Genomic DNA, 27,211 nt, shown 5'->3' with positions numbered 1-27,211 from the left:
AAATAAAAACAAAAAGAAATTTAAGAAAAGAAAAAAGGAGAGAGAGAGAGAGAGAGAGAGAGAGAGAGAGAGAGCCATGAAACATCACATGCATTATCTGGCAGAATAGAGCTGAGAAGGCAACCATTAATCAAGGATTCCAGTTTGGCTGTGGGCTGCCCAAATTTCCTTCACAACTCTTAGAAGAAAACAAGTTGGGGAAAGAAAGAAGGGTGGAAGAAAAAAGCAGCCCTGCGCCTCTCCTGTAGCATTTTCCCAAAAGCACAGCCTTCTGTGGGGTTGACTCCTCATTAGCTTCCCGAACCTGACAGCATAATTATCGCAGCTGCTCCGCGTTTAGAATAAATAAATACCAAAGCGGGTGTTTAAAAAATTTTGAGAAGGGGAATTCAGTCATCTAGACAGTCAGTAGGACAAGTTTATTTAAAACTTTGAGATTTTTAAGTATTTAGATCATTTCTGAACGAGATAATGAGATAGTCGTCTTTCAGTCTAATTGAGTTCCTTAAGCTCAGGGCTGTTGGCTGTCACCCTTTCAAACTTTGCTTTAACTTTTCCTTCCTTTAGAAATTTGATCCTGGTGTCTCCATTTACTCTTCCTGGGCTGATAACCTGGTGAAGGCTCTGTGCACTGGAGTGCAGAAAGTGACTTAATGGGATTGAGTCGCTAAATAACCTTTCACAGGAAACAAGATAATCAAATCTCTCCACTTGTCTGTAATGGCAAAAAGGAGAAAGCACCAGTTAAAAAGAACGGTTGGAAATTAAATCATCATTTCAAAATGTCTGGTTATTTCTTTTGTCACGTGGTTCTTGGGCTCTTCTTACACATCCTCTGTCCATCAGCTGGAGTTGCTTAATGCACTTCATTATTCAGAGTGCACACTGCCTCTGACTCCACTGTAATTTTAGCTCATGTGTATGTATATAGTCTTCATATCTTCAAAGCCCAAAGGATCACACAGTACTTTAAATTGAAGCTGCTAACTAACACGGAGTGCACTTAAAACTCTGACTAGGGGCACAGCACATATGCATTTCCGATGAAAGCAAATGATCTTTCCTTTTAAAATTAATTAGTGCCTATTTATCTTTTCCTCTCCCTCCTGCCTCTCCTTCTCCCAGGATCACATTTAGACGAACCCTTGCACGAAGTGAGTTAAAAGCTTTATAAAATAAACATACTGATAATCTAGGGTAAAGCAGGCTAGTATTAATCTGTTGTACAGATTGAGAAATTGAGGTTTATGAAGTCCGATGACATTACTAGGGGGGAAAACAGGCCCTTTCACTCCTAAGAAAGAGCTTGAGCTCCCGGTACCACTTGTCTTCACTCATCTTTTCAACAATAACATCAATGTTAAAGAAAACTTTGGGGGCCAGAGCAATAGAACAGGTAGAGCATTTGCCTTGCATGCTGCCATCCAGGATTCGATCCCCAGCACCTCACATGGTCCCCCAAACCTGCCAGGAGTGATCCTTAAGCATAAAGCCAGGATTAAACCCTGAGTTGGGTGTGGCCCAAAAGCGAAATAAAAAATAAAACTTTGGGGAAAGGAGAAAATAGCTACAATCCCCATTAGCTAGAATAACTATTTTGAGGGGGTGGGGCCCACAGTTTGCTGTTCTATAGGGTTGCTCCCAGAGGTATTAGGGGACACCATGTAGTAACAGAGATTAAACCTGGGCCTTCTACATGCAAAACCTATGTTCAGCCTCTGAACTCTGACTCCAAGAGTTTTAATTTTGTGCACTACGCCCCTCAGTTTGGTTGCAGTGCATTATACATTTTACAGATTTCATTACAACATGCAATTTTGGTTGGTTTGTCTGGAACCATACCTGGCAGAGTTCAGGATGTTCTCCTGGTTCTGTGATCAGGGATCACTCCTTGTGATACTCAGATGGACCTATGTGGTTTCAGGGATTGAACCAGGGTTGGCAGTGTGCAAGGCCGAGGGTCCTGACACTCTGTACTAGCTATCTGGTTCACAAGATGCAATATTGTATCTTATTTTCTTTTATTTCATGCCATAGAATAAACATTTTCATATTACCATACGCTCCTGTGATGTAATACTTTAAGTAGTTACAGAGTACTTGTGTGCTGAGTCTGTATACCAATATCAATAGCACTGCAGCACTGTCCACCCATTGTTCATCAATTTGCTTGAGCAGGCCCAGTAACATCTCCATTGTGAGACTTGTTGTTACTGTGTTTGGTACATCGAATACGTCACGGGTAGCTTGCCAGGCTTTGCTGTGCAGGCGAGATACTCTCGGTAGCTTGCCGGGCTCTCCGAGAGGGGCAGAGGAATCAAACTCTGATTGGCTGGGTAGGCTGCGTGTAAGGCAAACACCCTACCCACTGTGCTATTGCTCCAGCCCAATATCAATATTTTTGTCTAATTGGTTCTCCAAAGTTAATATCTAGATTGCTTATTTTATTTTTATTTTATAATGTTATAATCAAAACTAAAACATGAACAACGCAATATTCTTGTGCATCGAGTTTCAGTTGTTCCTGTGGATAAGTTCCAAGGAGGGAAAAGTGTGGGTTTGAAGGCTGTGACTGCTTCTATGGTTTCTGATGTTTGCCAAAAATGCTTTGCAAAGATTGTCTCAACTTATATCACCATCAACAAAGACTCCCAACACTGAGAGTAATTAGGTTAAGGGGGAAATACTATTTTAGGGCTGAAAGGATAGTATAGATAGTAGGATGCTTGCTTTGCACATAGCCTGCTTGGGTTTGATCCCAGCACCACATATGTTCCCCAGAGCCCTGCCAGGAGTGATCCCTGAGCACAGAGCCAGGAATAAGCCCAGAGGGGCTGGATATAGCTCCCAAACCAACTAACCAAACATAAAACAATCTAAGTTTTTTGTATTTATGTAATCACTAATTCTGTGTATTGTGTGTGGTGTAATTGTGTTGCTGCTATTTTTTTTTAAATAGGAAAGTGCTATTTTATGTCTTTGCCCAATTTACTTCAGATTTTTTTTAATGAAATTGAGCTCATAGTAAACAAAAACAAACTTTAAGAAGTCTTAAAAACCAAAGGCTGGAGATCTAGCTAAATATGCAGAACACCAGTTTTGTATGCAGGAGTCCTGGGTTCAATCCCTGACACCACATAGTCCACTGAAGTGACCCCAAAGCAAGAAGTTGGGAGTAGGCCCTGAGCACTGTGAGCTAAGATAGTTCCTGAGAACCTCTAGGCATTACCCCAAAACAGAAAGAAAGAGAGCAAGAGAGAGAAAGAAAAATGAAAGAGAAAGAAAGAAAGAAAAAGAAGGAAGGAAAGAAGGAAGGAAGGAAGGAAGGAAGGAAGGAAGGAAGGAAGGGAGGGAGGGAGGGAGGGAGGAAGAAAGAGAAAGAGAGAGAGAAAGAAGAAAGAAAGAAAGAAAGAAAGAAAGAAAGAAAGAAAGAAAGAAAGAAAGAAGAAGGAGGAGGGAGGGAGGGAGGGAGGGAGGGAGGGAGGGAGGAAGAAAAGGGGAGGGGAGGGGAAGAAAGAGGAGGGAAGGGGTAAAGGGGGGATGGGGAAAGTAAGGGGAAGGGGTCTTAAAACCAAGATGACTGTCGTACCTTTTTCTCAAAACAAAGTAAGATGATACTAAAAAGAAGTTTGAAGTATACTTCTAAAAAACATCAAATTCAGTACTTTTAATTGTGAAATATAAAATTTATGCTTGTGACATTTGAAATGTTTCTGAGGAAGGATTTCAAATGAATACATATGGGACTGGAGCAATAGTACAGCAGGGAGAGAGCTTGCCTTGCATGTGGCTAACCTCGGTTTGATCCTTAGCATCCCATATGGTTCTGCAAATCCTTTCAGGGTGATCCCTAAGTGCAGACCCAGAAGTCAGCCTTGAGTACTGCTGGGTGTGACTCTTAAACCAAAATAAAAGGAATACAGATAGAACATGACACAGTGACAAGGCTATAGAATTGGTGTTAAGATCTTGGTTCTATTCCTAGTTTTGCAAGTTTCTATGTGATCTTTAGCAAACAACAGTGAGTAGATGGAAAAAATGCCTTAGGAGTCTGACTTGCAGACTAAGTTTAGTGCATCTGTTCAACAGATAGATAACTTTGAACTATTAGTTTCTTTCAGCCCAATTTTCTAATATGTAACACAAGGGCAATAACCCCAGTCAAAACAGTTAATATACAGATTGCATGAAAGTTTATGCAAAGTGCATGGATAATTGCCCATTAACTATCATTCTTCCCTAAGCATCACAAATTCATCTATATAAAAAAAAAGGGCTGGAGCGATAGCACAGCGGGTAGGGCGTTTGCTTTGCACACAGCCAACATGGCCGACCAGAGTTTGATTCCTCCGCTTCTCGGAGAGCCCAGCAAGCTACCGAGAGTATCTCACCTGCATGGCAAAGCCTGGCAAGCTACCCATGACGTATTCAGTATGCCAAACACAGTAACAATAAGTCTCACGATGGAGACGTTACTGGGCCCGCTTAAGCAAATCGATGCACAACGGGAGGACCAGACCGTAATGAAGACAAGGACTAGCTAATGTCTAAGACTCTACCATTCTAAGGGTTTCTATCTCTTTCTTGTGGGTTTCTATTAATATTATTTGGGGGGTGGGGTGAGGGTTGGGACCACACTTGGCTGTGCTCAGGGCATACTCTGGGCTCAGGGATTACTCTTGGAGAGGATTAGGTGACCATAAATGTTGCTGGGATAGAACCTAGGTCAGGTATGTAAAGGAAAGCACCTTACCTCTGTGCTATCTTTCCTGAGGATTTATCTTTATTTGATATAAGTTTATCTTTACTTAGAGTAGTATTGCTTGATAATAATATCAAGTAATTATATTACTTTATAATTTATTATTTGATAATAATATCAAGTATCCAGCACGATCGACACAGTGACCAAGCTCATTGAGGTTTTGCAAGAGTTCAAGATGCTGCTCTGTCTAACGTTCATTGATTTCAAGAAGGTCTTGATCCTGTTGAGACTGAAGCAGTCATCAAAGCCGTAGCCAAACAGGTTGTTCAAACTCAATACATCAGGATCCTCCATGATCTGTATTATGGATTCATTACCAGGATCTCACCATTCTACAAGGAAGTGATCATCGACATAAAGAGAGGGTTTCGGCAGGGTGATACCATTTCACCGAAACTCTTCAGTGCTACCCTCGAGAACATCATGCAACGACTGGAATGGGAAGGAATGGCAGTGAAGATAGATGGTCGGCAACTACACCACCTCCACTTCGCTGATGATATCATTCTAATAAGACCAAACATTAGCCAAGTGGCACAAATACTGGCAAACTTCAACAATGAGTGTGGAAAGGTCGGACTGCGACTGAATCTCACCAAGACAATGTTCATGAAAAATGAACTAGTTCCTGACATTCCATTTGCTTTCAATGGAACGAACATCTCCAAATGCAGCAGTTATGTGTACCTGGGTCAAGAACTCAACATGAGGAATGACTTGGTGCTAGAACTGCGCAGAAGGAAGAGAGAAACTTGGAATGCCTTCAAGAGTGTTGATAAAGTTAAGAGGATGAAGAATCTCCGGCTCTGGGCACATCTTTTTGACTCCACCATTCTTTCTGCACTAACATATGCCTCAAAGACCTGGGCCCTACGAAAACAGGATGAGAATGCTATTTGGGTCTGTCAAAGAGGAATCAAAAGAGTATCATGCTTGGAGTATCACGCTTCACTCAAGTGAGAGAAGGAATCCGGAGTTCTGACCTCTGTTGACAATTGAGAATCAGGGACGCTGCCTCATTTTCCACAGCGTCGAAAATCAGATGTGCTGGACACGTAATGCAATTTACAGATGACCGCTGGACTAGAGCTGTTACTGACTGGATTCCACAGAACATCAAAAGAATGTGTGGCCGCCCACCTACGAGATGGTCAGACTTCTTCGTCAAAACCCTAAACAATTGGTTTGAGGCTCTTTGTGTTCCTGGAGCAAGCAGGCGCCTTTGGGTTACACTAGCACGCAACAGGGACAAATGGAGATGTTACTGGTGCCTGCTTGAGCAAATCAATGATCAACAGGATGACAAGTGATACAAGTGATTATTACTTGATGACATGAGCATGTTATGATGATAATAAATCCAACTACTTAAAAGCTAGGTAGGATCAAGGAATTTGGTTTACCCAGACTTTTAGCATCACTGTCCTTCACACTTTTCTTTCTTTTGGGGCAGGGAATTGGTGGGGGGGGGGAGGGGAGGACAATTATGATACTCACTGACTCTTTACTCAAGAATTTCACCTGGTAGGCTTTGGGAGCACATATGGGATTCCAGGAACCTAACCCAGGAACCTAACCTAAGTGGAGGTGGTGTAGTTGCCGACCATCTATCTTCACTGCCATTCCTTCCCATTCCAACCCATTAGTTGGCAGTGCATAAGGTAAGCGCTCTACCCACTGTACAATATCTCTGATCCCTCACAACACTTTTCTATGCAACACCAACAGCCATCATTCAACCCAACCACGCCCAATGCACTAACATGGAGTGAAGATAACTTCTTCAAGCATAGAGGACAAAGTATGTTATAAAGACAGCTGAAGACCTCCGGGACCCAGTCAAAGCCATGCTGAGACCACTCTCCATATGCTTGGGTGAGGAACCAGCAGAGGAACCCAGGTGTGTGGGACCCGGGGCTGAGATCTCCAAACCTGCTCGGTTCGGGACTGGGCCTCCTCCACCCAGCTCCCCCACCTTCCAGTAGCTAGACAGTTACACCCACCAACTGCCACGCAACCATGGCATCAACCATCAACGGCCATCCAGAGACTATAAAACCAAGCTCTTGGAAGTGCGCTGCTGCATTTGCGGCTGCATAACCTCTTATTCTCTAGTTCTCACTCTCAAAGAACCCAGCAGGCTACTGAGAGTATCATATCCACCTATATGCTTGACTAGGAACACCTGTAAAGGTGATTAGAGGCTGCCCCAAAAGCCTCCATCTGTCTCGGAGAGCCTGGCAAGCTACTGAGAGTATCCCATCCGCACAGCAGAGCCTGACAAGCTACCTGTGGTGTACTCGATATGTCAAAAACAGTAACAATGAATGGTCCTTGTTAGAGTACACAGAGCTTAGGTTTATCAGGTTGCACCCATCACAGTGCTCCCGAGTCACTCCCATTACTTTGTCTGTCTGTAACCTCTTCTATGCTCTCTTCCCCAACCAATTTGTAAGGTCTCATCCTGCTTAGACACTGAAGCTGTACTGTGAGTTAATATTTGTCTTTCTCCTCTCCTTATGTCTTTTGAGCAGTTTACTTTAATGCAATGTCCTTTTGTATAGATACAGGAAGACAATTAATTAATATGCTCCGTAACTTAGGAATTGATTGGCTTTGAATATTATTCACTCCTGGGCATCTGCCTTCTCAACTTAAGCCTCAGTTGCCCTCACTTCCTAGCACCCCAAGAGCAGGGTCCCGACGTGGGACTGGATGGAACCAGGGCAAGCCGGTAAGTTATGTGCTACCCTGGCATCGCGATGGGCCAGGCCAAGGTGCCATGATTCTTAACTATAAGTTAAGAGGTTGATCATAGGCAAATGATGTCATGATCCAAAAGTAACGACGAGACTAGGGCCCTGCTGCTAGGAATAGGAAAGATATCTGTCCTGAGCACTGCAGTCTGAGATCGAGATGACCCTAGGAGAGCAATTCTATAAGCTCAAAGTATTTCTTACTGTGTCCATACAAAATGATTAATATTATGTATGCTTATATGTTGGTTGGACAAGGAGAGGAGAAAGACAATATTAACTTACAGTACAGCTTCAGTGTCTAAGCAGGATGAGACCTTACAAATTGGTTGGGGAAGAGAGCATAGAAGAGGTTACAGACAGACAATGTAATGGGAGTGACTCGGGAGCACTGTGATGGGTGCAACCTGATAAGCCTAAGCTCCGTGTACTCCAACAGGTCCTCATTCCCCTGACCCTGAAGGAGCCCCCAATATGTCATCGGGCTACACTTGCACGTGACAGGGATGAATGGAGATGTTACTGAGCCCGCTCGAGCGGATTAAAGAACAATGGGGTGATAGTGATAGTGATAGTGATATGTAGCACTGTAGCACTGTCCTCCCATTATTCATAGATTCACTCGAGTGGGCACCAGTAACGCCTCCATTGTGAGACTTGTTACTGTTTTTGGCATATTGAACCCGGGTCGACTGTGTGCAAGGCAAACGCTCTATCCGCTGTGCTATCGTTCTAGCCCAAATATATATTTTTATATATATATATATATACATATATATATATAAAATTTGGAGGCCACAGTTAGTGGTGCTCAGAGCTTACTCTTGATTCTGTGCTCAGGAATCACTCCTGCATTGTTTGGGGAGGATCATATGTAGTGCTAGGAATTGGATCCAGGTCAATCACATGCAAAGCAAGTGACTTAATCCCTATATTATCTCTCCAGCTGCTATGGAGGATTTTTTTAAAACATGCTTCTTAATGTTTTGCTTCTTAAGTACTGATTAACAGAGGATTTGGAGTTATAATTTTTTGAGTTAGACTCCAAGACCATCTCTCTCTCTCACCATCGCTAGCTCTTAAAATCTGAACGATTTCTAGAATGAGAATATATTCTGGTTAAATTTTTAGCCCACCAGACAATAAAAATAATTACAAGAACCTATTTGAAATAATTAGCATAAAAATGCTAAATTTCATTAGTACATGTTAGGTTTGTGGCAGGAAAGTATAGAATGATAAGTAAAAACTAAGATAACTAAGATGGAACATTAGGATTGTGCCACTATTATTAAAAAGAGGACACCTTCAAATTATGTGAAATAGTTTAAAGAGCAGAATGACTTTACTCTCCCAGGAAAGATTTCAACACCTGTCCACAAAGCCAGTGTGAATCCGCAGAGAAAATATTGCCCCCTCAGAGCACCTCAGAGCACCTCACCACTTGATCTGCAGCTGTTAATATCCTTGTCTCATTTTTCTTAGAGATTGCAAACTCTTTGAGGACAGGATTATGACTAACTCATTTTGTACTTTTCAATATGACACCTGATAGATCCTCAATGAATCTTCAGTGAATTAACTGGAACATAATTCTCCCACTGTGTTAGAACCTGAGTCTATATTGGATCTAGAGTCAGGTACAAGCAAATGAGTGGGACAGGTCCACAGTAGAATAAAATAAAATGGCAAAATCTACATGAAGGAGGAAGGGAATTTAACCAAGAGAAGTGAGTTTAGGAAAGGAATAGCAAGGGACCTCCAAGGATCTTAAAGAGATAAAAATATTAAAAGCCCTGAAGTTGGGTCAAAACAAAAAAAAATGTATTAAAGTTTAAGGGGCCAAAATGCGTAAGGCATCCTAAAGGCTTCAACAATATAGATACCAGAACTTTTTCCATCCTTACAAGCATGAAGTGTATAATAATAAGAAACCCTCTGGGATATTGTTTTTGCAAAGTTACTCAAAAAACAATTGCAAGCTTTTACATTTTAAGGTTTCCCACTGCCCCTCCCCCCACCCCCCAAAGATGCTGAAATCTGTTTTAAAGGAAAAGAGGGGATTTAGTCCAGGAAAGAATGGGAGAGACTCAAGCCTGGGATTTGGAAAGTAAAATAGGACCAACCCACTGAGAAAAATAGCCTTTGATGTCCTGCCGATCAAGGACCTAGGCTTATGGACCAGACTCTTAAATCACGTGGCATTTACTGCCCAAGATTTAAAAAAAAAAAACTTTTGTGGATCAGCATCTGTGACTCAAAATGGCCAGGTTCCAAAATCAGTCTTAACTTTCTAAGGTAACATTAGGAAGGCTCCTTGAAAGAACAGAGGGGAGCCAGTTTCTAGAAAGGCAACTTAATGATTTTCTCCTCTCCACACTCCCCTACCCCCACCCCCCAATCATTAAACACTGATCCTTTCCCAGAGCCCAAGTTCACGTTGAGGGCAAGGGGAATTAAGTGAAGAAGCTGAACCTGCAGCTAAGATTAGAGATTTGCCAGGAGCCTAATTTTAGGTCCTTGCTGGCTGCCCAGCTGACATCCTGCCTTGTTGGCTCAGCCACGAGAACCTCAAGTGGGGCTGAAAGCCGGTGACCGAGTGGGCAGAGGGAGCGGCCCCCCAGACCATCTGCAAAAGCCATCAGCTGGCCGTTGGGTGTGTTTGGAGAGTGACTACCAATAATTTCTCCTCTGACAAATGTTTCTTCAGGTGTTCGAGAGCCAGTAAGGGAAATGTCAACTCTTGGCAAAAGTTCCCACATGCAGACCATTCTGATAGTCATGCTTCCACACTTAAGAATGCACTCCAGGAGGAACAAATCCTGCATGTCTTTCTTTTGTTTTTATTTATGTTTTGGACCACACCCAGCTGTGCTCAGGGCTTGCTCCTAGCTCTGTTCTCAGAGATCATTCCTGGAGGTTCTGGTGAACTAGTTCCAGGGATCATATCCGGGTCGAGCCATGAACAAATCAAGTACTTTACCTGACTACCTTCTCCAACCCCATGTCCTGCTTTTTTGTGGCTAGTAATGTCCTGATTTCCTCTGTGGCTCACAGCCACAGGCTAGAGAAAGTGTTTAGGACAAAGTTTTGCATGGATGGGAGAATGCTTGCACTGGGGGGTAGGGGGAATTTCCACACCACTTCCCACTTCCACCTTCCACATCCACACATTTCCCAGCCACAGGTTTCATGCTTCACTTGTCTTCTTCAGAGGGCAGACAAGAAGGACTGGCATCTCCCACATCAAAGTGAAAATGGAATATATTTTAAAGTGACAACTTTGTTATCCAGACACCAGAATAATAAAATGCTCTAAATATATCCCCCTAAACTATTCCACTCTGAAATGCCACCAGAGAGCACAATTTCTTGCATAATTATGGAAGGAAATATCTCTTTCCAAAGCTTTCACAGAACACTTACCTGGATTTTTTTTTTGTTTTGCTTTGTTTTTTGTTTTTGTTTTTACACAGTCCTCCTGCCTGAGGCACGCCTTCTTAGAAATGAAGCCTTAGAGTCTCTGCAGGTTGGGGGGCCAGGGCTCTTGGTCTACCAAGGAGACTCCTAATAAAGTCCATAGCACTGTCCTCCTGCTGTTCATCGATTTGCTCAAGCAGGCCCAGTAACGTCTCCATTGTGAGACTTGTTACTGTGTTTGGCATATTGAATGTCACAGGAAGCTTGGCAGGCTTTGCTGTGTGGGTGGGATACTCTTGGTAGCTTGCTGGGCTCTCTGAGAGGGATGGAGGAATCAAATAAAGTCACTGATGGGAAAAAAAAAAACTGTCCGGTACTGCCTAGCTAAGGTACTGCATGTCATATAGATGTGCCTTGATGGAGGACACCAGCATCAAGGTAAACTTTATCTCTTTCTTTCTCTAGCTCTATTTTTCTGTCCAGCTTTCCTGGTAGCTTTGCTGTCCCTGTCTACTTGTCTCAAGTCCCATCTGTCAGTCTGTCTCTAAATCAATTTCTGCAGCCCATCACACATGCATGCGCGCGCGCGCGCACACACACACACACACACACACACACACACACACACGCGTGCATGCACGCGCTCCCCCCTCCCCGCCCCCTGTCTCTTGGTGTTCACTGGCCCTTTCATCTTCTCCCTCAGGGATTCGAGATGTCGCTGCAGGAAGTGCTTGTCGGCCCAGGCAGCAGCAGCAGAGCCCTGTGGCTTTGACAAACCTCATTTAATTGGGAGGAAGCCAGGAGAATTTGAAAGAACTGAAACATCCACGAAAGTCCTTTTATCAGGCATAATTTAAACTCTGCATGGAAAAACCCCTATATGTATAAAGAAAAGTCAACTTCCCTCCTGCTGTGCACACTCCTCAGCTCCCCCACCCCAGCACAGGCTGGCTCCTGCAAGACTCCATCTTTTCATTTCTCTAAAAGTGTCAAAGAAGATTTGGGCTCTGTGGCTGGGAGGACAGAGAAGGAATACAGATGGGTCTTTCTTTTACCTACATGCACGCGCACACAAAGGCGACCCCCCTCCCTTCGTTGGTGGCTTTGCTTCCCATGACCAGGGAGAGTCAACCTCATGTTGGCAATCCCACATGGTTCAGACAGTGACTGTTTCTTCCTGATTACTCTCCATCAGACAAAAGCTGGCACCAGAACACTTTGAAGATCCTCATGCTTGTGCTATGGTTCTGTAGGTAGAATAACAGATCCTGGAGAAAGGACTGGCTGATGGGGGATGGAGGAAAACTAGACAGGCTTCCAGGACTCAGACTGGGAAAATGGTACTGGAATGGGAGTGGGGAACTGGTGGCAGTGAAGTGCCAGGAAGGGAATGAGAATTCCAGATCTGCCTGGATCATCTTTTATTTTAGCCAGATGGCCAATGGAACCCCTCCTTCCTTCCCAGTCTACTCGAGATTCATCTCTGCCTAATCCACTTCACCGGAGTTGTCCGGTTGCTCCCAAGAACAGCCTGTAGACATACATAGTCTTTGAACATCTGTAGCTGATTACGCCAGACTGGGGCTGTTTAGATATGATTTGTGCTAATATGTGTACGAGGGTGCCTTGTTTCCTCTTCCTCGCCCTCCGTTCCTCCCACGCTGTAGGATCTTTGAGGTCAAGGACAAGGCTCTCTTCCTCTCAATTTTTATAGCACTTAATATGTTCTTGACACTTAATGGCATCTTAATAAATACCGATGACTGACTCTCCTTACAAGGTTAAGTAAGACATTAACCCCAGTTGTAGGATTATGGTTATTTTGGGAAATCCTAAATGACTTGCTTTAAAAATAAAGTCTCTCAGGAAGTCTCAAAAGAAAGGTTCTGGCCTGTTGTAGTGTAACATCCTCAAGACAGTGGGGTTGCATTTGCAAACCCTGCAGACTGTGGTCCAGTCATTTCTCTAAGGCTCCTGGGCAACCCTCATCACCGTGCATCCTATTTCAGTACCCTCTTTTGAGCCTGAGACCCTTCCACCTTCATTCTCTCAGCTTTGGACTTTCATAAACGTTGGTAATGAAGAGATAGAGGATTAAAAAAAAAAGCCCAGCTAAGGCAGCCCATGGAAGTAGTCCAGGTCATGGCTTCTCTTCCCACCGCCTTCACAGAGCCCTTCCTTGCCACATTCGGAGAAAAACGAGAGTGCTCCAGCCACATGATGCCTCATCAGATTTTAGATACAGGGGATGACTTCCGGCCCAGGCATCACGCTGATTTCTGGGCAACTTGTGTTTCCCGAGTTTCCAGTCTGGAAGGACTGGTCGCTCCCTCCTCCCACCACCCCTCCCGGCATTTCCGTTGGCTGTGTCAGGTTACCAATCAGGAAAGGCCTTGCTCTCCTCCGCTCTCCTGACATACCCATGTCACCTATCACCTTACTCTGCAGAGAGAAGGGGGTGGTTATAAAAGGGTTTTGCTTCTCCTGGCAGATGCTAACTAAAGCAAACAACTCCGAGGCAACTTTCATCTCATCCCATTTCTAAGGGTTTAAGTGTGTGCCTGGGAAATGTTGAGATCATTGCAAGGAGGTCTGTGTTTCCTCCACCCAGGAGTGTTTGCAAGTCTGAGAGAATCTCCTGTAAAATTCACACAAGATCGAATCCTGTCTGGGTTTTCCCCATGCAAACCCACCTCAAAACTCACTTCCGGTTTTAAAAATTCTCTCATGATTCTCCAGTGCTCAGAGAAAGTACTTAATTTCCCCTCCCCCCCGCATCTAAGATTGTGTATATATGCACACAAACACAGAAACACATCCGAAATAAGCACCTCTCTTCCTCTCTTCTCTCTCTCTCTCTCTCTCTCTCTCTCTCTGTCTCTCCCTCCCCCTCTCTCTCCCTCTCTCTCTCTTCTCTTTTTCTCTCACCATCCCCTCCCCCCTCACCATCAGAAAGCTGGTGTAGCTGAGGGGGCAGGTCACGGAAGTAATCATGGATGAGCGCTTTCTGAGCAGAGACTCGATCCCGAGGAAAGCCTTTTAGCATTTGTGAGGCCAGGTCTTCAGCTTCAGGGACTCTGCCCAAACTGGAAAAGTGGGAGAGAAAATTAAGAGTCTCCAAGAGCCTCCTTCCTCACAAATATTCAATTTCCCTAGGATTAGTCAGGTGACACAAGTGGACAAATAATTCCCACGCTGAATCTCTTGACCTGTTCTGTTCCTCAGACATAGAGGGAAATCTCAGCTTTATGTCTCCAGGCTTGGAGGCCATAAAGTACATAGAATTATAATTATACAAACAAATATGTAATTAAGGATTTTTTTCTTTGCGGGACTTGGATGGTCCTACAAAACAGAAGAGCCTAACTGAGATTGGTCCTCACTCTGGAATCCAAAGCTGTAAGCACAGAATCTTGAGGGAAGAGAGAAAGAAATGATTCTAGATAGTGATGCTTGGGAGGACAGGGCCCTGACCTACTGTGTTTCTGAAGATTAACTCCCAGAATTATGATCGAAAGCTCTCTGAATTACCCTGAGGTAGAGCCCCAGAAGAGACAGAATTTAGATTCCCCTCACTATTCAAAAGTAGAATGTTCCTCTATGGCAAAAGTAATTTTTATGATCTGCGAACACTCTTCCAGGGCCCGATCTTCCAGATTTTTCTGGGGAGAGATCTCCAGTAGTAGAATATATACCTAGTAAGTGCCAAGCCCTGACATACCAGGTAATAACCATGGTAGCATCTAAGTACCACTGAAGGTAGCCCCTATGAAATATTTCTGTATAAATTAATGATCATACTATTCTATTTTCAGATACTGTACCCCAATTGCATAAGGAAAAGTCTTCAAGTTGTGTTATTAATGAAGACATGAGTATATCCATTAACCGAGCAATTACTATGTGATTGACACTGGGAAGTACAAATAAGAGTCTGTCTTTTAAGTGCTTTGTCTAGTGGAAGATTTAGGCAATTGTCATATTATATCCATATCTAAGTATAACAGTGAAGGGAGAAAGTCCAGCTACTTGACTCAGCATGGGACTAGATAGTTTGGGAAGGATGTCCTGAGAAAGAGGCATCTGAGAGGCCAGAGAGAACATTTAGGGGCTGAGAGACTTGCTTTGCATGTGACCGGCTCTGGTTCAATCCCTGGTACCTCCTGGTTTTCCAGCATCTCCAGGAATGATCCCTGAACACAGAGCCAGGAATAGTTCCTGAGCAACTCTAGATGTGGTCCAAACTTTTTCCCCATCAAAGAAGTTGCATTTGAGCTGATTGCTGAGGGATTGGGACAGATGAGAGAGAGGTGGGCAGGCAAAGGTCTGTGGGTTCCTGCAAACTTGGAAAGAGGAAGGGGGAAATGTATTCAAAGAAGAGAAGAAAGGCCAGTGGGATGGCCTGGGGCAGAGAAAGTGGGGTGGGGGGTATAAGGGGGTGATAATGGAAGGTAGGAGTGTGGCAGGGTTTGTTTCCATAGCTCCTGCATAGCCCCTGTGGGTCTTCATATTCTGTATTGACTTACAATGCTAGAAAAGCCTTCACTGGTCTATTGCTGACCATTTAAGTAGACCCTTCTCTAGAGCCCACAGCAGATTTGCAAATGGAAACCACTCCACAGAGAACCAAGCAGATCCCAGAAGGTAATTAACCAGGGGACTTATAACGGCTGACATTCAAAATTAAATTGTACAGTCATGCAAATGGCCAATTAAGCAAAAAGAGGCGGGTTTACTTAATGTGGGATACACATGCCAAGTGGGAGCCACAAAGAACACTTTTCCTATCCCTTCCCAGGTGCCACAATGCAGGATACCCGCAGTCCTAGCCCAGAGTTGTAATTTGCGTGGCTTTTTGCTTAAGATTTGCATAAGAAGCTTTCAGGTATCTGATTCCCAGGACATAAAAGTATTTTTAAAAACATAAACTCTCAGAGATGGTAGTGATTTGCTTTACAGACTGTTAAATTGGAGAAGAAAGGCACCAGTCCCCAAATTTGCAGGGCAGTTAGGAACGAAGAGAAGCTGAGGTGGGACCCTTTGGTAGCTATGGCCTGAGGAGGCGGGGCCACGTGGGGACTTGCTCCATCCAGGCTTTCCTGCCTTGCACAGACATTCAGGGACAATGAAATGATGGTTGGGGGCAGGGGAGGATCGGAGTGGGGAGCTAGTATGAATCACTTGGCTTGGTATCAGACTGAAAGGAGATACAGAGATCTCTTTTTTTAAAAAAAAGAAATCTACTCTTGGACTGGAGAGATAGCACAGTGGCTATGGTAGCATGGTTGCCTTATATGCAGCCAGTCCAGGTTCAATCCACAGCATCCCATATGGTCCTTCGAGTCTTCCAGGAGTGGTTCCTGAGTGCAGAGCCAGGAGTAACCCCTGAGCACTGCCAGGTATGGCCCCAAATCCAAAATAAATGATAAATAATCTACTCTCAGTTTAAGATGCTGGGATGAGGTGAGTGTCAAAAGTGGGGTTTGAATCTAATCTATTAATTTCCAGGGGATGCTGGTGGAGGTAAGTATAGAAAAATATCTACCCACTCCCACTGAAAACTCCTACATAAACTTGAAATTAAATTTCTGCATACTTCCAGCCACTGGCAACTAACAATTGGATTGTTTCAGCATTATTCTGAGGAAGGAGTTTAGGAGCTGCAGTCTGATTGGATAAGAAAGGCTAGGGGACTGGGTTTGAGCTTGTGTGGTTGTGACATGTGTGCTATTTTATCCAGACAGGGGTAATGTCAGGAGCCTGGGGAATCCGGCAAAGTCTAATGTAGCTGACAGGGCAAGTAGGGACATCACCAAGGACAATTTTCCCTGGCAAATGAAAGAAAGGAGAGTAGATACCCATCAGTGATATGATGACTGCTTGTTTAGGACTTGCTTCATTAATACTGGCACAATACCATCAACTAGTCTACAAGTTTTATTCAACGTTTTTTTCAAGAATGAACTCTTTGTTGTATTGTTCTAGAAAAGTACATTCTTTTTTAAATGCTGTCATAGTAGGATGTGGTAAAGCAGACACACTCCATCAGTTATGAGAAAACAAAGAAGCAGCAGCTGTCCTATCATTTTCTAAGCAATTCCCAAAGAAAGTGTGACCTTATTTGGTTCGTGTTAACGGGGTGGAGGGGTCCCTGTCAAGTTCCAGGGAAGGCTCTGTCATGCATTTATGGAAGAAAACTTGTACAGAAACCACCCAGATACTCTTAACTCATCACAATTACAACCCCACAATGCCACAAAGACCTGTGTATCAGCTAACCCCTGATTTGACCACCTCAGCCAAGTTACTTGCCATCTTGGCGTCTGGATTCATGACACTCCATGAATCAAGTCCCTTTCCTCCTCTTTGAAATGGGTCTGATATTGACGAGAATTAAAACTACAATATAGCAAATAATCTACTAGGAAAAAACCATGCAGTCTACCTAATGTTAGTCCCCTTTGAATGGCAAAGTTTTTTTCCACAGCCAAGAATATTCTTATGTGATCATCTAGGCCATGCCTCTAATAGAACTTTCCATGATGATGGAAGTATTCTATTTCTGCACTGTTCAACATGGTAGCCACTACTCCTGTGTTGCTATTATGGCTTTGAAATGGGGCTAAAAGTAAGCAATTAAATTTTACATTTCATTTTCATGAATGATTCAATGGGTTGGGAAATTGTCACACTCAGGGTTTCTCCCATTAGTGCCCAGGTGATTAAATCTAAGCCCCTTGCATTGAAAAAGAATGTTCTTCAGTTCATTGAGTCATCTCCCTGACCCTACTTTTCATTAATTTGAACTTAAATGGCCAAGTGTGGCCAGTGACTACTTTTATAGACCACATATTCCTAGACATTATTCCTTGCTTTGAGAATACTGAAAAGAAAATTCTGAACTCAGGCTAAGGTACTGCTGGGAACACAGAGGTGGGTGTTGCATGAGGTTAAAAAAAAGTCAGAGATATTTCATGTCACTAAGTCCTGCTTAGCCCTAGAAAGAATATCCTGATGTGGCATTAGCAGGAGACAAATAGTACATTGCCTTGGACAATGCCAACAGCAGCAGCATAGAGTACTCAGGTGGTTTGTGGTTTGGAGTTATCATTCACTTTGGAAGCAGTGATGAAATGAAAGAAAACCAGTGGGCAGCTCCAAGAACCAACTATCTCTACTTAGGGGTTGAGGAACGAGACTGCTGGCAAGTGGATGCCTGCACATCTTGGCTATATTGATAAAGAGTAGTTCCCCAGAACCTGCCTCCCAAACAGCAGGTGTTCCAGAACAGAGAGCTGCTTGAAAATAAGAGCGGAGAGCGTGGACATCCTGCTGAGACAAGTCTCTCCCAAAGAGAGATTCTTTGCCGGTCTGGAGTTCTGTGCTCTAACCTGTTTCACTCCTTGTGTTCTACACAGATGCTTTTCAGAGCACAAGAGCAGTTAGCACAGGGAAATCAAACAAAACTGTGGTTTAACCCACCACATTTTCTCATGTTTAATCCAACACATTAAACTCACCATGTTTCCATGAAGAACAATGATCAAATGTTTAGTGAGGATCTTGGCTAGTGAAACTCTTTCCCTTCTCCCCACCTGCAAGAGGGTGTTTTTCTTTGACATTTGAGCTCATTTCCCCTGTCTCTGATGTTTTCCTCACTGCCCTTTTTGCCTTCTCACTGAAGCAAAAAGAACAGAGCCCCGGCTAATTACTCTCAGATCAAATAATACTGGTTATTGTAATTGGTCATTGTCCGAAAACACTGAGTTCTTCTTAGCCCGGAGGTTGCCTGGCACGGCTTAGTTAGCTAACTATTCCCGGAATGTCTCTATTATCTGTTTTACTTTGCAAAAGAAACTAGGGATTTGTTGAAAGCTGGTAATAAAAGTCTGCCCTGGTCAGAGCTGAGACTGCATGGAGAGGGCCTGGGAAAGCATGACCCTCCATGAATCAAGTCGCCCCCCCTCCAATAGCCCCTCAATGATGTTATTTGGTTTCTCTGTGTTGGAGAATAATAAACCCACTAGGTTTTCTTGCAAGCCAGCACTCCCTCGTTCTCAGGACCTCGGGCATGTCTGAGGGGGCACAAAACAATTTTAATGACCAAACTCACTAAAAGTAAAATGGTTCATAGAGAAAAACTAACAGACTCACAGGTGGCTGGCACTCCCCAAAGCATCTTCCTGGGCTGGGAGTTCAGTGGACTGAGGTATAGGGACACAGCCCTCCAACTTTGCTGAAAGAGAAGCTTTCCAAGATGGGACTTACCTGTTCCAGACATTCTGAAGGCTTTGAGGCTTAAGCAATGGAAACCATTCTGCAAAGCACAAAGAAAAAAAATTTAAAAAAACAATTCTAGACTCCTGTTGCTAAATATACTATGAAAATCCTAAATATTCTTTCAAGAACTTGGGAACAAAGTTTGTAAGAACTCCTCTGGAAAAAATTTGTAGGGGAGAGTGTTTTGGGGCCATACCTGGTTATGCTCAATTAAGCTTATTCCTAGCTCTGTGCTCAGGGATCCCTCTTGGTGGTGCTAACCCAGGTCAGTCAGTTACAACGCAGGAACCTTACCCACTGTGCTATTTCTCTGAAAAAACTTCTTAATAGGGGTCACCCTGGCTGTATCTAGGTCACACTTGATGGTGCTAGCGTGTGTGTGTGTGTGTGTGTGTGTGTGTGTGTGTGTGTGTGTGTGTGTGTAGGGGATTTGGGGCCAGGGCCAGGCCAAATTCAGGAACTCACACAGGCTAGGCCTCTGTTTATCACTTGAACTACCCTCTAGTCTTCTTCTGAATTTTTATGATGTTCTGGAAAAGTCACTAGTTATGGGTTCAGTTGTGTCCTTGCAATATTTATATATCCATTTCCAAGCATTGAGTACCTCTGAATTTGCCTTCATATGGAAAAAGGTTACTGAAGATATACTGTTAAGATAAAGTCATTAGATTAACCCCCATTCAGTCTGACTGGTAACCTTATTTAAAAAAGGAAATGAGACACACACACACACACACACACACACACACACACACACACACACACACACCCCAAACAGGTAAAAATGTAAAGAGGTGCAAGGAAGGGGCTGGAGCAATAGCACAGCAGGTAGGACGTTTGCCTTGCATGCGGCCCACCCAAGTTTGATTCCCAGCATCCCATATGGTCTCCTGAGCACTGCCAGGAGTGATTTCTGAGAACAGAGCCAGGAGTACCCCCTGTGCATCGCCAGGTGTGACCCAAAAAGCAAAAAAAAAAAGTGCATGGAGACAGTCTCCTCAAACTGAGAAGTCTAACACAGACTCTGCCTTCAAAGCCCTCAGATGGAATCAACCTTGCCCACACCTCAGTTTCAGCTCTAGCTCCCAGATCCATGGCATAATAATTCCTGGAATTTGGGTTACCCAGTATGCTCTGTTATTGTGGCACTAGCAAATGAAGAAGTTTACAATATTCAGTAAAGTCAACTAATATGGATTTAATGCCTATACTGTGTTCAGTACTTGTACCAAGTGCTGGGAGAAATCTGGAAGAAATGAAGAGATCTCTCCACCAGGGCAGAGCCCACAATCCTATGAGAGAACAAAGCTCAGTGCCCAGATAGTCACATGACAAAGGAATGACTGGCTCGATGTCTCAGACAAGTTAAAAGTAATAAGGCTAATTTTATATCTCTTGGGGTGAAAATGTAAGTCAGCCTTAGTTAGAATAATCCTGAATGGAAGATAATAATTTGTCCTTTTCCTTGGAGCACTCTTTAGGACATGGACACATAAAAATGGGCTTCCATGATTTATTCTTGGTATTGGACTACTTAGCCTAAATGAAAACCACCATGAAATAGGGAAACCTCTCACTCATTTAAGAAACATGAAACAAAGCCTTCTTCCCTGAAAACAAGTGAAGCTGCAGAGCTGCAGAGCTTATAACCTAGTGTTCTTTATGATACCCTTTTAGTTCCCACTCCTGGTGGAGAAAAGAATATTTCAGTTTTCATTTCAAATGATGTTTCTGCCTTATCTTTTCCTTGAACCTGAAATGTTATTGTCTTGCTTTTGAAAAAAAATCTCTTCTTCCAACTTGTGTAGGAATGGAAGACACCAAGACCATTTTCCAAAAAGAGAACTTAATCATAGCAAAATTTTTTTTCTGATAACACTGATTCATGCACATCTGTGTGTAACTAGAAGACTGGAAAGACTGACTACATGCCAGAGGGTAGGGGTGGGGCCATGGGGCTGACACTTTTTTACTTACAGGCTTATTCCCTTAAACTAATTGTTAAAATAAAAAGCATACATGATTTTGTAATTTTGAAAGTACTTCAATTAAAAATGGAATTTATAGTGCCGAGAGATGTAGGGTGAAAGGAGTGATCAAAGAAAGTGATTTAAGCTGACTTCTCAAGGTCATATGCAATCCGATGTGAATTCTGCTGGTGTTTTATAGTCCCAGGTGGGTACTAAGAGAAGCACTTTCATATATAGGTTATTTACTTTCTGTTCTGATGATTATGCCTAAATTAAAATAACCAGTAAAGATAAGAAAATCTGGCATTAATTTAGTCAGTTTATTTCTCAACCACTTTCTGCTGCCTATTTACAATTCTTCCCTAGCCAAATAACATTCAAATATTTTCTCATTCAGTCATATCCCGATTTCCAATGAACATAATGAAATCCATTTCCATTGTCTTCGTGTTCTTCCTTTTTGAGAACCCTATGTTTTGTGTTTTCACCTTCAGTATTTTGATACTATTTCTAACTTTAGTATTGCTGTTGTGAGATGGGAAATTAGCTGACTTTGTTTAAACGCTGAATTCAGCACTTTGATTCGCTGCTTTAGATGCCTCTAGTTCTTGTGTTGCTTTGGCCAACCTGTACCTGTAATTAAAGTTGGATGTATAGTCACCTCACAAGGAAGAAGTGACTCATTGAGCTAATGTGTGCAACGTGCCTGCCCTAGAGTATTAAGCAAAAGCAACCATATTTTCTTTTTTTTCCATTTTCATTGGATGGCACTGTGCACAGGATGGTAAGGACCCTGAATTTAGGTTATGAATCCACACTCACCAGTTGTTATAACCTGAGTGGTATTTCTCACCTCAGGTTTCCCATCTGCTGAAGGGGAGTGATTATGGTTCCTACTTTACAGCACTTTTGTGAGATTTAGGAGAGTAAGTACAGGACCTTCCTCAACCTCTGCCTCTTCTTTCTGTCTCTTTCCCTGACCTGATGAACAATGCTTTTTTTTCTTCTCTCTCCTCTTGAATATCTACCTCATTGCTCTCCTAGGAAACCTACTATGATGTACTGTTTTATTCTACTGAAATTTCAACTTACTCAAGTTTGAGTTCCTACAAAACTGGATTTATTTCTTTGAAGATCTCAGTTTGGGCCAGACGTGGGTCCTGGCTGGGTGACGCTAGTAGTGCACCACAGGAACTCAGGCCAGGGTTCCAATCTCCTCCCAAGCACTTTTAAAATCTGGAAATTGGGGACAAATCACTTAGCTTCTCTAGGTACTCGGAAGTTTCCATACCTGTAAAATGGGAATACTGTTCCGGTTGCTTGAGAGGATGAGTTAAGATGAAGCACTTGACATGTAGTATGAGCTCCACACATGTGAAGTCTTGCCCCTTTTTTATTCTTCTCTCATTTTCTAGTATTTAACCCTCTCTCATTTAACCCTCCATTCTGTAGCAGGAGCATAGTCTGACACAAGGGTTCTCTAGCTTAGATGCAGCTTTGCGTTTCCCTCGAGAGTTTTGGAAAGAAAGGAAGCTCTGGCTCCACCTCTCTCCACCACCACCCCCTGTCTGATTCAGAGTCTGGGGCAGTCCCAGGCAGCAGTCTGTTGTGGTAGTGTTATTATTGTCTTTAACAGCCTCCAGATGTTTCTGGTGTGGTGTTGAGTGAGGCAGAGAACCTTGGTCGAACAGAGAGAGAGCCATGGATACTACTTCTCTGAGGCTCATTTCCTCAAGTGAGCTCAGGAGAATTCAACTGATCAATGGATATAAAAAATGGCAAAATAAAACACAGAGTCTGACACATACTTGATATGTTTCTCACAACATGGAAGTGGAAGCGTAAGGGGAAAATTGGTGCTCGCCAGTTCTATTGGTAAATCATGACACGGCAGAGTGCTCCAGTAGTCGTGACACTAAACTTGAGCTTCTGGGTCTGTCTGGCCCAGATTGCGCCTCTATCTCCTCCAGCATCTCTTCTGCAGCTCCATTAGCTGAGATAGAGGGATTTTTGCATTCAGGGTCAGTTGAGTTACTGTTATGAAGCTGAGTTAAAATCCTAGGCCTGTTTGTGGCCTGCCCTGCACCCTTTCCTCATGCAGATAACCTGATGTGGAATGACCTTGCCATTCCCCATTGATTTTTCTCAGTAGTTAAACTGCAAACGATCAATGAGAGAATGATCCACAAACAGGCATTTTACACAGCACCATTTCAAGAGGCCTCTGTTTTTCTGGCTTTGCATATCCATAAAAATAAGGGCTGCAGGTACCTTTTTGTCCTCCTCCTTCCAGAGGATGGTAAATCATTAGACCAGTTTTCACCACCCGCCTTCTGCAGTTGGCTTTAAGAGTTCTTATTTGAGTTCAATTGGAATGCAAGGTAAAGAAAGCAAAGTAAGGTGCCAAAGGAAACTTTAAAAAGCTGAATATTTTAATTTCCCAACTAAGTGGAGGGAAATGAAAGGGAGGCAGAGCTCTTGCCCCCATGCTCCAAAAACAGATATTGCAGAAATGTGTAAGAAACCTCAGTTCATGGCTGATTCAAGTAAGGTAACCTGAGTCAACAGAGATCTGTTGGCTGATTGATAAAACATCACCAGGATCATTTTGAGTCTTAGCTCAAGGTAAAACATTTTCTAGTTACTATAGACTTGCCACAGTCCCTGGAAGGTTATCTTATGCTGCGGTCTACTGAACTGCCCCTCTGGAATTTCCCGAATACAATGCATTCTTGAGATACCATATATTTAAATAGTTGATAATGTTGTCAGCCTGATTTTACTATCTTGGGCAGTAATTTTAGAACCACACTACAAAAATCTGTAGTTCTCCCCCCTTCCACCTCTGGTTTCCCTCTCCCTCAGGCAGCTGACTGCAATCTTCCTTAGTCTCTGGTTCAAGGAGTCTCAGTTCTGTTTCTCAGCTACTCAGTCTTTCTAGGTTTGAAATTCCTGTTTGGTCCACCATCATTTGACTGCTAAAGCATGGGAGTCACACACTCCAACTCATAATCGTGCTTGTCACTTTTTAACTCTGTATCAAAACCTTCTGTGAATTCTAAGAAAACATCACATCTTCAGAGGGCTGTTCTGAGGGTCACGGAAGGGGAGGTCAGGCCCTTGCTCCTGGGGAGTGGATGGAGGAGGTAGAGGAAACAGACAATTGGGGGTCTCCTCTTCTGTGGGGTAGTGCAGGCTTAAATGTCTGTCTACTCCTCCATATGAAGTCTGAGCTACCGCTTGATCATGCTAGTTGGTGTTGATGGTATTTAATGAAGCATCATTTGACATTTACCACTTCCCCTGTAGTCTCACAAATATTTAAGGGCTACCACATGCTGATCGCTGCTCAGCACTGGGACATACAGACATGAAAACTTGGCCTTACTCCCACTTGTAAGCATGTGATTTCCATGATATTACAATTACTATTATCTCCAAACCTTCTGTTATTTCTCAGCTTCAAAGACTGTTGTCTCTCAGCCTGCCCCTTCAGGAATGGTTACCAGGGTTCCATCATTCCATAATAGTTTTTTCCTCTAGAGCCTCTCTCTCTCTCTCTCTCTCTCTCTCTCTCTCTCCTCTCTCCTCTCTCTCACTCTTTCTCCTCTCCTCTCTCTCACTCTTTCTTCTCTCTCTCTCTCTCTCTCTCTCTCTCTCTCTCTCTCTCTCTCTCTCGCTCTCTCTCACACACACACACACACACACACACCCCAGACTGATTTTACACCTCGGCCTTTAAGCAGATGACTTCCAAGTCTGTATTTTCAGATTGGATTCCAGTAACCACAAGCCTGTGTTTCAATTTGATTCTTAGATATATCCATTTGGTGTCCTCATGGATATCTTAATCTCAAAATATTTAAATCATATACTTATGAGCTTCCCCACAAAAACTCTACATTCACCCTATGCCAGTGAATACCCTTTTGCTCCCACACCCACTGGAGAGAGGTTTCCTTGTCACAGCTCAAATCCAATCAGGCAAGGCAACCTCTTTTTGATTCCACTCCTACATGATTTTTGATTTATTCCTTCCATTTCTCACAGATGGTCACTGCTCCAGTCCAGATTTCCTACTTGTCTCCTAGAACCTAGAGCATTGCCACATTGTTCCTGGCCTTGACTATAGTTCACTTAATTCCACATACAGTTTTCTAAGCAATATGAAATGTTACAGCCTGCCCTATCACTTTGCTGCTAAAATTTTTTTTACCCAATGCTTTATCTTTGCATATTGGTCAAAATTCAACTTCTTAGGATGGTTACAAAATAATTCTGGGTCTGGGTCCCAGTTTCCCATTCAGGTGAAATTTCCAGCAATAGGCAACCACAATCCAGAATTCTAGCTGCTGAAACCATTTACCTATTTAGTATATAACCAAATAAGCATGTTTCCAGGCTTGTTAGGTTAAGGTCCTTTGAAATGCGTTTCCCCTCTTATTCATATGGGGAAAGCCTACTTGGTCATTTTTTGAGAACCAGCTCCTGTCACTTCCTCTCAGACAGTCCTTAAATTTTCCAGTGGATCCTTTTTATTTTCTACTTATTTATTTATTTATTTATTTATTTTAAATTTTATTGAATCACCATGAGATAGCTACAAGCTTTTATGTTTGGGTTACAATCACCCATCCCTCCACCAGTGCACATTCCCCACCACCAATATCCCTCATTATACCCCCCTTTTTCCACCCTCCCCCTGCCTCCATGGCAGACATGATTCCCTATAATCTCTCTCTGCTTTTGGGCATTATGGTTTGCAATACAGACACTGAGAGGCTATCATGTTTGCTCCTTTATTCATTTTCTGCACACATCTCCTATCCCAACCGAGTCCGCCAGCCATCATTTTCTTAGTGATCCCTTCTCTATTCCAGCTGCCTTCTCCCCTTTGCTCATGAGGTAGGCTTCCAGCTATGGAGCAATCTATCTGTCCCGTGTATCTACTATCCTTAGGTGTCAGCCTCATGTTATGTTGTTTTATACTAGCAGATCCCTTTTAATAGTTTCTCAAGGTTCCCAGTTAGTGCCACAGTAATAATACTTTTCACATTGGATTATTATTTTTCCTCCTCTAGACTGCCTGAGGGCAGGTACCAATGTCTTATTTATTTTTGAATCTCCCAGTCCCAAACACCTTGTATTCAATATTTGTTAAGTGAATAAAAAATTTATGCTTGGAAGAAAAGTTGAAATGAAACAAATTCGCAAAACATGTAAGAAGAAACTATTTGCTTATCTTGCAGAGATTGGTGGTACATGACTGTCATAATGGCCATAAAGTTGAGGAAGGGGAAGGGGCTTTTGGTTGGAATCAGATAGTCCTTGGAGCCAGACTCCTTTTCTTAAACTGGAAGGATCCTGACAAGGTTTTAGTTAAAATTTTTTTTCACTCATTTGCAATTTTGCCTAATCTTATCCACTTTAAGATCGCGTAGTCTCCCTGTCACCTCCTGCAATAAAAACTAATAATCGTCACCAAATAAATTAAAGATGAGAAAACTAAAAATAAATGTAGAAACTAGAAGAAACTATTAATGAAGATCAAAGAAGCCTGTGTTTCTAAGTGAATTTCCCTGACTGATTTGGAGGCTGGGTTAATAAAGATGTTAATAGTAACTCCCCAGGAGCTTTCGGCAGTGCTCCAGAAGCGCCGTAATGAGTCCAATGTTGGTTCATCGATTCCCTGAACTGCTGCGGCTTCATTAGCCAGAGGTAGGGAGGGCTTCGGGAGTCCCAGAGCACAGACACCACTCAGATTACATTCCAGAAACATGTCACCAAGCACACAGAGACCTAAAAGCAGTCTGAGTGGAAGGACAATAATTTGAAAACAGACTTGGAAAAATGTTAGCAGTCAGTCCCCAATCTAAGACATTGTTCTATTAGCTAAATGTTCCCTTTGCCCTTTCACCACAGGAAGGTAAAGTGGAATACTACTATGAAGTCTCGAATACTCAAACCCTTGAAAATTCAGTCACCTCCTCATGGATTAGGCCAGACATTCAGCTTTCTAA

The 27,211-nt window shown here is 43.0% G+C and overlaps 1 protein-coding gene across 2 annotated transcripts in view; it reads right to left on the bottom strand.

The window, feature by feature from the left end:
• CDK15 (cyclin dependent kinase 15) overlaps positions 1-27,211 on the bottom strand; it is a 111,730-nt gene that overhangs the window by 9,491 nt on the left and 75,028 nt on the right. The window contains exons 11-12 of one of the 2 annotated variants that reach the window (XM_056111814.1): positions 19,210-19,258; positions 13,888-14,027 (exon numbers count right to left, since the gene is read on the bottom strand). The exons of the other annotated variant lie outside the window; for it this stretch is intronic. Coding sequence (XP_055967789.1) covers positions 13,888-14,027; positions 19,210-19,258 — 189 coding nt within the window. The remainder of the gene's footprint in view (positions 1-13,887; positions 14,028-19,209; positions 19,259-27,211) is intronic. 2 annotated transcript variants of the gene reach the window in all.

This window comes from Sorex fumeus, unplaced genomic scaffold (genome assembly GCF_029834395.1).
Source record: "Sorex fumeus unplaced genomic scaffold, SorFum_2.1 ptg000014l, whole genome shotgun sequence".
Taxonomy (NCBI): Eukaryota; Metazoa; Chordata; class Mammalia; order Eulipotyphla; family Soricidae; genus Sorex; species Sorex fumeus.
This window is presented reverse-complemented; position numbering and strand designations above follow the sequence as displayed.